Source organism: Sceloporus occidentalis, unplaced genomic scaffold (assembly GCF_023333645.1).
Source record: "Sceloporus occidentalis isolate IW3139 unplaced genomic scaffold, rSceOcc1.0.p SCAF_3, whole genome shotgun sequence".
NCBI classification, from domain to species: domain Eukaryota; kingdom Metazoa; phylum Chordata; class Lepidosauria; order Squamata; family Phrynosomatidae; genus Sceloporus; species Sceloporus occidentalis.
The window spans coordinates 126,211,308-126,223,505 of NW_028316983.1; the positions used below are offsets into that span (position 1 = coordinate 126,211,308).

Consider the following 12,198-nt stretch of genomic DNA (forward strand, 5'->3'; position numbering starts at 1 on the left):
TTTTAAAAGAACAAAGTTCTTCCCAGTTTCAGTGAAGGAAGAATTCAAATCATTTCAGAATTAATGTTGAGGTGTTCATGATTCAGATAGTGGCAGGTGAGGAGATTAAAGAGAAAGAGATTATCCTTATGGTCCTCTCAAATACTTTCCTGAGCACAGGAAACAATGATCTCCCTCCCTTCACTTGATCCCAAAGTCTTTCTGGGTCTTTCCCAAGGCCTCCTTCTGGTACCCCAAACATCCTCTTGGGCACAAGAATGGTCTCCCTCCACAGGGCCTTTCCATAAAAAGAGAACCCTGGTGGAGGAATCTGAAGAAAGAAAGGAGGAATCTGAAGAAAAGAGGAAGATGTGTATGCCACCTTTTCATACAATCATAGAATCCTAGAGTTGGAAGAGACCTCAAGGGCCATCCACCAGTCCAACTCCCTTGCCATGCAGGAATTCACAATCAAAGCACCCCCAACAGATGGCCATCTAGCCTCTGTTTAAAGACCTCCAAAGAAGACACCATTCATTTTCTATTTTTTCCATTGATTTATGTTGAATTAGAGCTATCCAAATTCATGATTTCCCATACATAAACAGGGCTATCATACCACCTTCTCTTCCCCAAGCTAAGCACATCCAGCTCCCTACTCATAGTGGACTGAACTATTGGACTTTCCCACTCGTAATGGACTAAACGTGTGGGAAAGTCCGACTGATGCAGTGACCGGGTATGGCATCTCTTCTCTCGTGGCGTGCCTGGAGTCAGTAATGGGCTGGATGAGGGAAAACCAACTCAGTCTGAATCCAGAGAAAACGGAGGTGCTCGTGATAGGTTCCCCTGGCCCAGGGATGGCAGTGGTTCCGCCTGTCCTGGATGGGATCACGCTTCCCGTAAAGGACACAGTACGCAGTCTGGGGATGCTCCTTGACTCGTCGCTCCACCTTACATCTCAGGTGGATGCGACGGTCAGGAGCACCTGTTATCAGCTTTGGCTGATCCGCCAGCTGCGTCCCTACCTGGGCCAGAGGGACCTTGAAACGGTGGTACATGCTCTGGTAACCTCTCTATTGGATTTCTGCAATGCGCTCTACATGGGGTAACCCTTGTACCATACCCGGAAGCTACAATTGGTACAGAACATGGCAGCCAGACTGGTCACTGGTACACCCAGGGCCAGTCATATAACACCCATACTTAAAGATCTGCATTGGCTGCCCATTCGCTTCCGGGCGCAATACAAGGTGTTGGTTATAACCTATAAAGCCCTACATGGCTTGGGCCCAGGATACCTTGAGGACCGCCTCTCCCCCATACAATCCGCCCCGCACACTCAGAACATCTGGGCAGCAGCTATTGAGGGTACCTGGGGCAAGACTAGCCTCCACTGCAAGGAGGACATTCACCATCTCGGCCCCGACCCTCTGGAATACGCTGCCCATAGAGCTCCGCTCGGCTACCTCCCTAGCCCAGTTCAGGAAGGATCTAAAAACCTTCCTGTTTAAGCGAGCGTTCCCCGATACAGGCTCTAGTTAGTCCCCCCCCCCCCTTCAATAGCCAATGATGAGCTGGCTAGAATGTGATTTTAATGTATATTTTAATATGTTTTTATTGTCTTTGTATATTGTGTTTATTACTATGCTGTACACCGCCCTGATTGGAAGAAGGGCGGTATATAAATAAAGCATTTATTATTTTGTTATTTTCTCTGCACACCTGCACACACTACAGCCAGACCATTCTAAACATCCTTCAGGCAAGTCAGTACCAATATATCTATTAATTATGCTTGTAAAGAAACCCCTTTCTGAGAAGAAATGGGGGGAAAAATAAGAAAATTAACCCTATTTATCTTTAACATCACTTATTGTTTTCCATTCTTGAGACACCTTTCTTCTTTCAGACACTCTTCCACTCCAGATCAGTCTGCAGTTCATGCCCTGGAGGCCCAGCTAGCAACAGGGGCACTATCAGCTCCCTACTGTCAACAGGAGATGATTTCTAAGAGGAAAACAGTGATAAGGCAGGAACATATTTTCCTTTTAACGCAAGCAATGAGCCACTTGTGCTTCTATCTGTCAAAGCTGCCATAGAAGGAAACAACTGACACAGCCAGCAAGCACAGAGAATAGTCATCTCTCTCTTAGCAGCCACAGCCACCTCATCTGTGGCATCTGGGGAGCAGTGGGAAGGAAGAGGCAGTGGGTGCCATGAAGAATTCCATGGCTCTCACACACAGCACAGTGAAATACAGAACAAAAAATTGACAGGCAAGGCTCCTCTCTAAGGACAGAACCCAAGCAGGAGGAAATCTGCTAGACTTCCTGGCAAAGAGCTCAAGTGTGGGCTAAACACACATTTAGAGAGAAAGTGTTTTTGGAATGAGTCACTTTCTCCAGTTTTCACATACAGCAGAATCTCCAGCAGTAGTAATAAATGACTCCTAGTTAGGGCACTTCTTTGATGTGTGGACACACCCTGATTTTCATTTCTACTTACAATAACATAATGGGAAGAATTAACTGTTTTGACAAAAACTAGGAATGGCAAGATCCTGGCTGTGTACTTCTACTCCACCTAATGCATTCTGGATATTATCACACAGGGGAAATTGGAAGGTCAATGCGGTGTGATCTCAGATGCAATCATACGGATTCACGTTATTGCGCTAGAGGTTATCAAGCGTAATCGAAGTCAATGCTAGCAAGCTCTCTGGGGCATTGGAAGGACAGGGGAACATGCATTTGCGGTTCCCTCCTTCCTTTCCAAGGCTTCAGGGACCTCCGGGGAGCTGTCTGAAGCCTTGGAATGGTAGGAAGGAGGGCACATTCGCTTTCCCTCCAAAGCAAGAGAGCTGTCTTTCTCCAGACAGCTCCCTGTCCTGGAAAAGGGTGAGAGATTATTTCCCCCAAATCCCTTCCCAAGACAGAGAGCTGCTTGGGGAAAGAGGCAGCTCTCCATCCTGGAAAGGGGTGGGATTGGTGTGCGCACCATTCCCGGCGTCTCCCTCCTGGGCTTTTCCCCTTCCCCAGGGGAAAATCCCAGGAGGGATGAGGAGGAGGAGTGCATGAGCAGAGGCCATTGCAAATAATCAAAACCACAAGTGTCAAAGCTGTACATGTCGAGGGACGACTGTATGTGTAGAGTGACCACTGTCCTTGGAAGAAAGGTTCTAGTTCATTATGAACCTATAAAATCAAAACAAACCCCTATCTTCATGGAACACTGATTGCTGCACTGAGAAAGCAACAGTTTCCAATTTTAGAGTAGCTGTGCTTGAAAAATAGCATTCTGCCAAAGGAAATAAAGCTCACTGAGGCTGGGTGAGGTGAGGTGAGGTGAAGATAAGAATGGAGAATATCAGCCCTGCATATTACAGCATTTTTGCTATGCTGTGGGAAAGGAAGAGAGTAGTATGTGACACTTCTGTTATATAGTCCAGGGTTTTTAGCCAGGAAAAGGCGAGAAAGAGGGTTGGTTGAAGTCATTCAGGCTGCAGTGTTAATCAGGTTTAGCTGAGATGTATACACTAGGAGTTTTTTCTATGTAGGCAAGCACAGGAATGTGCTGTAAGGCTACACTCCCTATTATTTGGGAGTTAGCACTACCAAACTCAGTATTTATTTCTGAGTAAACATGTATAGGATACATCTTTTAATAAAGTTTTTTTTTGAGCTGCTGATCATGTCATTGTGAATTATGGGAAAGGTAGAGGATGAAGATGGAGACAGGAGGATGAGGCAGATTAGAAGTAAGAGGATGTTTCTTGACAATTTTGAATTTTAGTATAAATTATAGAAGTTAGTGTCTGTAGAGAAATCTGGCTCCAATTGCTAAGGCTTTGACTCATATTTGGGGAAGATATATGTGATGCATGGACGTAGCCAAGGGGGGGGGTTCTTGGGGTCCGGACCCCCCCTTCCGTTAGAAAAATGAACAGTACGTGCTGCTGTGCCACCGCACCCAAGCCCCAATATAATGGTGGCACTTAGTCTGGACCCCCCCCCCCCTTCCTAAAATCCTGGCTACCAGGGACGTAGCCAAGGGGGGGATCTTGGGGTCTGGACCCCCCCCCCTTCCATTAGAAAAATGAATGGTGTGTGCTGCTGCGCTGCTGCACCCAAGCCCCATTATAATGGTGGCACTTAGTCTGGACCCCCCCTTCCTAAAGTCCTGGCTAAGTCTCTGTGACTACGTCCCTGTGTGATGGAATCGCTCATTTACAGGTTCCTGGATGGCATTTTAAGATCTAATCTCACTGAAGAAGTGGTGTGGGCTAACAAAGTGATCCAGACATTCTGTCAGAAGAATAATTTTTGAACTGCAGACAGGCATGTAGGTTGTTCTGGATGTGATTGTACTTTCACTAAAACAGAAATATAACCTAACAGTGCTCCCAGCCCTTGCTATCCTGCTAGACAGAGGGATGATAATTGTAGCCAGAGCAACTTTTTCTAGGGAATGCTGACCTTGCCATAATTACACATGCCCTGGGTGTGTCCAGATTGGGCTATTTAGTCATTAATTTATTTCCTACATTGCTTCCAATCTAGGAAACAAGGTATCTCACAGCACAGGTTAAAACAAAACATAGGTAAAACAATTTATAATACAATAAAAAAACAATCATATTACAAATAGTAATTTAAAACAATTTAAAGCATAGCAATGAGGGTAAAAGTGCATTAGTGCCCCCCTTAAAATACCAATCTATCTTTATATATTTTATTGATATTATTTCATTAAAATATAACTCATTCTTTCCCACCATTATTGTTGTTTATCGCTGAGTTAATTTCCTCTAGTCTAAACACTTCCATTTGTTAAGTTCTGATGTACAGATTTCCCTTTGATATCTTAAATCCCTAATTCTAGTCTATATCACATTCTAAATGATTATTATGTACATTCTCACTAATTAATACAAATAGTCTTAAACTCTTTACATGTTAATGTCTAGGAAAATGGTATCTACTTCATGTTCCCCTCTGCTTTACCCTATCTTTTTATTTCCTTAAGGGAAAAAAACAACAACAAAGTAGAGCAAGAAAAAATAAAACAACTTTCTCTCTTTTTGTTTTCTGATGAATGTCTCTTCCTTTTCCAAAGTTTTCTGCTCTTTTTCTGCTTCAATTTAACTCCTTAATAGCTTCTTCTTAATTCCCCATTTTCTTTCCAATAATTTAGAATGGGGTGCTATTCCTTTTCAAATTTCATCATTGATTTATTTTTAATCATATATGAAAGTATGTCCAAAGTTCATTTATTTTTGTAACTAATTTTCTATTAGTGGTGTATCTTCACTTTTCCAATTTTTAGCTACTGTCAACCTTGCCGCTGTTATTATATATAGTAGCACACATCATCTTTTAAGTTGTACATCTTTTTCAGTTTTAGTGGAGAATAATACCACCTATTAATAATTTTCAAGAAATTTTCTTTGAGATCCTGAAATTCAGTAAATTCGTGTGTTATTTTCCAGGCCTTTCCCCAGTTTTCCAGAATAACTGAATGGCCCACATCTTGCACCCATCTGATCATGTAAAACACCTATCTAAATATAAAGATTTGCTGGGGCAAAAGCAGGGAGATGGCCAACCTAGCTTCCTACAGCCACTGAGGAGGGTTTCTCACATGCCCTCACCAAATGTTCCTATGACTATGATGTTAAAATGTGGGCAAGTTCTTATAGAGAAATTTGAGCTGAGATTTTACACTGGGAGATGTATCTGTGGCACATAGCTATAATGTGCCTATTACTGTACCCTCAATCACTTCCTTGGTGTAGCAGCAGTCCCTCCCACAGATGGCCATTTCAGTGCTGGCAGAGAGTGGAGTGGAGCAGCAGAGAACATCCAGGTATTTTCCTATGGCAGGATACACAGCAAGGTCACCCTCAGGGATTTCTCAGGGGTCTTCCAGTGGTCCCTGAGGATGGTGTTATTGCTGGTGCTATTTTCCCAGTTATAGAAAAATAGTTGGATGCTTTTCTGCTGTTTGCCCTGCTCTCCTCCAGCACAGAACTGTCAATGAAACAGACTGGTTATCATTTAGCCTACTATAATATGTGGTATGCTACTGCTGTTTGTCCTTTATAAGTGTCTGAAAAAAACTGAACTGGTATCAAATGCAGCGGTGGAGCTGTGAATCAGCTTCGCTGGTTCCCAGTTTGTTTCCAAGTTCAATTCATGTGCTGGGTTTTTAAGATCCAAATGTTTCAGTACCATCTACCAACACATGAAACCCTGCAATCACTAGAGCAGGCCTTGCACTCTCCATCTCCTTCCTATAAAGAGCAGAGAGCAGGGATGAAGATACAGCCTTCTGGTTAAGATTGTGTCCTGACTGTACTATGCGCAGGGACTCCACTTCTCACCATTTGAGGCCAAAATATTGCTTTGTTTAGATATCCATTTTTAAGAATTGTTGTTGCTCTCTTTACTGCTGATGACTGATTATTAAGATGTTTGAATTGTTTGGATGATTTTATTGTTTTGTTTTTCAACCATGAAATGTCCTGGACTCTTGTAGGGTTAAAATGCACAGTAGAAATATTTTTTATAATGAAACAGCAAAGCTGGATGCATCATATCTCCAAAATGGCAGTTTAAATACCTAATTAATTTTTGAAGATCATCAATACATGGCTTTTTTTATATCCAAGAGCCATATATAATATGGGAGCAGGGGCTACACACAGAGAGAAAAACAATCCTCTTTCCTCACTGGGAGATAATGGGGAGCCTTTTGTCCACCCACTTCGCCAGGCAATAAAGAGCAGTTTATATGAGGATCTCTTGGGAATAGGGATGAGAACAATGTGCTCTGTTTTCGTAACCAGGATCCTTGTATATACTGCTGAGAAACAGAAGAGAAAGCAACTTGTAGGAGTTGTGGAAAATGTCTTGGCCTGGGCATCAAATTCTAATTGAGAAATGATCTGAGGGGCCCAATTCCAGCAGATAGTATGGCTAGTCTGAGCTGAACCTGAAGAATCCTTCTTTCCTGTCTAAGATGCTCAGCTCAGTTTTAAATACTCTCTATCACTCTTCAGAGATAAGAGCAAAAGAAGGCTATGGTTAGATAAAGAACTGTAGCTGCTCTAGACCAAGGGTCTCTCACCTTTTAAAACTTTTCCAGATCTTGGCCCAAAACTCAAATCATCCCACACCACTGACTACATTAGCTAAGGCTCATGCAGGTTGCTTTGCAGCAATATATGAGGAAAAACATATTCCCCAATGCTGGAGTCCCTCCCCTTTGTGGGCTTGTTGAATACATTTGGAAATTTTGATAAAGTATGATGAGGCCACAATAAAACATCCGCCTTGAGTATATATCCAATAAAATTGAAAAGGGGTAAATTTCACAGCCATTAAATTAAAAAACAAACACACAGTTCATCATGAACATACGTGATTTTTCCTTAAGGCTCCATCCAGCTACCATCACATTAAAGACTACAATACTGTCAACAGACCATGTAAGACTCTGTAAAGAATCATAGATCTTTCCAGCACTGCCAGTGTTCTTCAAAACTTGGAAGCCAAGAAACCCAGCATCAAATTATATATCTATGGCCTGTTACAGACTGCCAAAATAAAGCTGCTTCGGGTCTCTTTGGAGGTATGCTATTTAAATGATGCATGGGTCCTAAGAGTCCAGAGGTCGCACCAAAGCCACACTCCATTCCTAAACACTGGAGTGCAGCTTTGGTGCAGCTTCCGGATTCTTAGGATGCAGGCATCATTTAAACAGCATACCTCCAAAGAGACCCGAAGAAGCTTTATTCTGGCAGTCTGTAACAGGCTGGACAGATTACCTAAAATGTGATTGGGGGGGGGGGGGGGAGAGCATGGAGGCAACTAAAGCTCAAGCAAACTAGAGGACCCATTACCAAGAACAAAGAATATGAACTTTCTTTCCATGCTTATGCACTTTCCTTTTTTTCCCTCTGAACTTTCTCTCTTGGCCTGAGCCTCATACCATTGCTAAGCTTACTGTACTTTTTAACACATTTAATATTGTAAAGAAAGATAATATGAAAGTTATATTCTCTTAGCCTCATCCGGATTCCCCTAAACACCAATGTGTCAGGTGTGGGCTGCAGACTTTAGGTATTAGGAGAACAGAGATGGTAGTTGCATCTCTTTCTCTCATTCACTGTTTGCACTATTCCTATCTTCCAGATCTCTGGTGATTCTACTCCATCACTCTTTTTGTGACACCTTCCATGATGAAAAAATTTGGTCATCTTGAAAAGCTTGCTCATTCTTGGTGACCTCTGGAGTTTCTCACGGGTGACCACTATAAATATTTTGTTGTTTCTGTGTTGCCCAGCAATGTGCCTATTTAAAAGTGGACTATAAGCTTAGTAGGTATATTCATCTTCCACCATTATTAATCATGCTCAGGAACCAGAAAATGGAGTGAAAGGAATCAGAAAAAGAAGTAAGGGTTTCAGCTGAAAGTGGGAAATCATTGTCCAGATATCAGGTCCAGACATCCCTTGAGGAACAATTGGGATATACCTATTTTGGTAAACTTGGGACTTTATCACATGGGAGGTAAGCGTTCTTCTCCCTTGATTAAATCGCCATTAAATCCTGTTAATAGCACAATAGGGGAAAGATTATCACACTCCCAGATGCTTCTCCTGTTCTTCTCCCGTTTGTAAAGAGTAATGGAGGCGTCATTTGGTATTACCGGAAACTCCTATTAATACCAAATGACGCCTCCATTACTCTTTACAAACAGGACAAGAACAGGAGAAGCACATGAAGGTGTGATAATCTTCCCCCTGATCGCGCTATTACAGTATTTAATGGCAATTTAATCAAGGGAGGAGGATGGTTGCCTCCTCTGTGTGATAACCTACTTGGTGCCAGGCTACTACAAATTGTAGTCCTATCTCTGTCACTATTTTTGGATAAAAATGTACAGTTCAAACAAAAAAAATGTGCTGCAATTCAAAATTCAAGGAATACAAGAACAGGCCGTTGTTGTTGTTTTGTACCTTCATGTTGTTTCTGACTTATGATGACCCTAAGACCAAACCTATCACTCGCTTTTGTTGGCAAGATTTGTTCAGAGTGGATTTATCTTTGCCTCCCTCTGAGGATAAGAGAGTGTGGCTTGCCCAAGGTCACCCAGTCAGTTTCTATGATGAAGTGGGGAGTCCAGAGTCATAGTCCAATGCTCAAACCACTACATCATGCTGTTTGATATCAACTGATGTTAAATGTACCGTGGGTGATAACAATGTGAAAAATAAAATGAATAGTTAAATCTCCTTCAGAATTCTTCAAAATCCCTGAGAAAGCATAATCATTTCTTCTATCCTTATCAAAGATACTCACTGCAGATAAGTTTAGGATTTCTTTCATAACAGTATTTACTGACTTCACTCAATGGCTCCCAAAGCATATATTGTTGTTGTTATGTACCTTCAAGTTATCCCCAGGAGGTTTGCCATTTCCTTTCCCTGAAGCTGAAAGCATGTGATTTGCCCAAAGTCACACAGTGGATTTTGTGGCTAAGCTGGGAATCGAACCTTGGTCTCCAGAGTCATAGGCCAACACTCAAAATCACCATGCCACATTGGCTCTCCTATATACTGCATATACCCGTGTACAAGTCAACCTCATGTATAGGTTGAAGGAACGTATTAGGGTCAAAATCATGGATTTTGCTATGACTTATGGATAAATCAAGGGTAAAACTTAGGAGAAGGTGTAAACATCAGATTGAGAAGGAAGGAACTTCCTGACAATGCCACTACAGATTTAAGACTGGTGTTACTCTGTAAAGCTGGGGTTTCCCCCTTCTTCTTACTATCTTTTTAAGTGTCCCTCACTCCAGAGAAAGTTTTATTGGTATCCACAATGCCTTCCTCTTGTGTGAAATTAAAATATAATGCTCTTCCACATTAGTGTTGTCAAATTCTGAACTTTCTTCTATGTTCTTCTATCACAGAATGTGGATGCTAAGCAGCAAAACATGTATGCAGAGACAAGAAAAAATACACACATCTTTTGACCTATTTACATAGATAACAGTCACATAACACTGTCTCCTACCCAGGGGGAAAAAAGAACTTGCTGTTGCTCATGATCTTGTCCCTTTCGATAACATCCACAGCACAGAGCTGGAGGCACCTATTCAGCATATAAGACTACAGCTGTGTTGCAGACAAACACAGTCTGAAGAGATACAACCCAACAGGCCTTAATATTTTTCCATCCAGTTTACAGACCAAATGCACACAGCTAAGAGATTTAGAGCATGCGATATACAGGAGCTGTCTCACTTACCTCGGCATGTCCACCAGGGGTCAGGGTCTTGTTGCAGCGCTCACATTTCAGACAAAACTTGTGCCAGTCTTTCCCCAAGGAAGTTACTTTCTCAGCTTAATAACAAAGAAACAAAAAGGGGGAAACCAATTAAAACTACAGATCTGCAAAAATCCATGCACCAGATATCATCAAACTTTCTACTGCCATCCCCCAGGATCACTAATTACTGAGGATGCTTTGTCACAAAATGATGGTGGGTGAAGGCTGTATTATTCAAAAAATTGCAGAATCAGATTTTACAGTTTCTGATGCTGTACATTTCAGAGTGCCAGCCAAAAATACAAATAATAATTAAAAAAATCAAAATATGCTAATCATTCCTCCCTCCTCATTATAACATCCTTTCAAATATTTAAACAGGCCTATCATATGACCTCTTATCCATCTCTTCTCTGGGCTAAACATCCCCAGCTCCCTATGAGGAACAACTTAGGGAGCTGGGTATGTTTAGCCTGAAGACGAGAAGATTAAGAGGTGATATGATAGCCCTGTTTAAATACTTGAAGGGATGTCATATTAAGGAGGGAGTAAGCTTGTTTTCTGCTGCTCCAGAGAATGGGACCCGGAACAATGGATGCAAGCTACAGGAAGAGATTCCACCTCAACATTAGGAAGAATTTCCTGATCGTAAGGGCTGTTCAACAGTGAGACACATTCCCTCGGAGTGTAGTGGAGTCTCCTTCCTTGGATGTCTTTAAACAGAGGGTGGATGGCCATCTGTCAGGGATGCTTTGATTGTGAGTTCCTGCATGGCAGGGGGTTAGACTGGATGGCCCTTGTGGTCTCTTCCAACTCTATGATTCTATGATTCCTAATCACCTCCTAGAAGTTGCTGTCTCACCTTTCTAATGGTGGAACCCAACACACTGGGTGTGGATTTTACTCATAAAATGGATTCAACTTTTATGTTACTGAAGCCATCATCTGAAATGTGTGATTGGTTCTACTGACAAGCAGGCAGGCCTAGAGCTACTGCCTTTATATGGTTGGACCAGCACGGTATGCAAGACTTTCTTTCCAGGTGTTTCTGCTGACATTTAGGCACTTCAAGTCTCCTTCTCCTCCTGCATGTAATCAGTCCTTGTGCTAGGCAAATTTATTCCTGCAGGAAACACAACTGGTAGCTCTCAGTGGCTAATGGGAAGAATTTTCTTTGGCCACTAACCCTGCCTGGGTGCTCAGTTCAACAAGTACCACTGTTAATTGTTGCTCTTCTGGAGCACAAGGTCCAAGTAGCTGTGAGTTCTGCTGGAAAAGGGTGAAGAGCATGATGAAGGAGTGGCGACGACTCACAATCTGTCCTGCTTCAGGCTGGATACAAGACTGGAGTAACTGCTGGCAATAGTGTACCCTTTCCTGTGAAAACAGGAGATGGCTCCTGTACTCTTAATGGCTGTGTGGGGAAGGTAATTTCAGCAGGTGTTAGTTGTTCCATGGTTCCATGACATGCAACCCCTTCTGAAGTTCCCACTTCTACACAGTCATTAAAGATACAAAAACTGCCGCAGGATTTCAATCTGACAACCCTAGCCTGGATTGGGATGCTTGACAGGTTAGTCACGTCTATGAATTTCAGGGGTACAGCTCCTATGGGAAACACTGGCAATTTATGCTGTTATATTTAAACCATTTTAAAGTCATACTTCTCATACTGAGAGTTCCAAAAACTGTCATGCTGATACAAGAGAACTGAAGCAAACCCAGTGCAGTCTTCTTCCTGACAACTAAGCACAAGAGTCACCTTTTCCTTCCAGATCAGCAGCAGGGAATGTTAGGTGAATATGAACCAACAGGACAAGACTAGGGAACACAATAAAGTAGCTGGCATCTCAGTTACCCCTATAGCTGAAGCCTT

At 42.3% G+C, this 12,198-nt stretch overlaps 1 protein-coding gene across 1 annotated transcript in view; it reads right to left on the reverse strand.

Moving 5' to 3' along the window:
* The window catches only part of CRIP2 (cysteine rich protein 2), a 45,962-nt gene that overhangs the window by 8,810 nt on the left and 24,954 nt on the right, over nt 1–12,198 (reverse strand). The window contains exon 2 of the mRNA XM_089516128.1: nt 10,302–10,396. Within this exon, the coding sequence (XP_089372254.1) occupies nt 10,302–10,396 (95 nt within the window). The remainder of the gene's footprint in view (nt 1–10,301; nt 10,397–12,198) is intronic.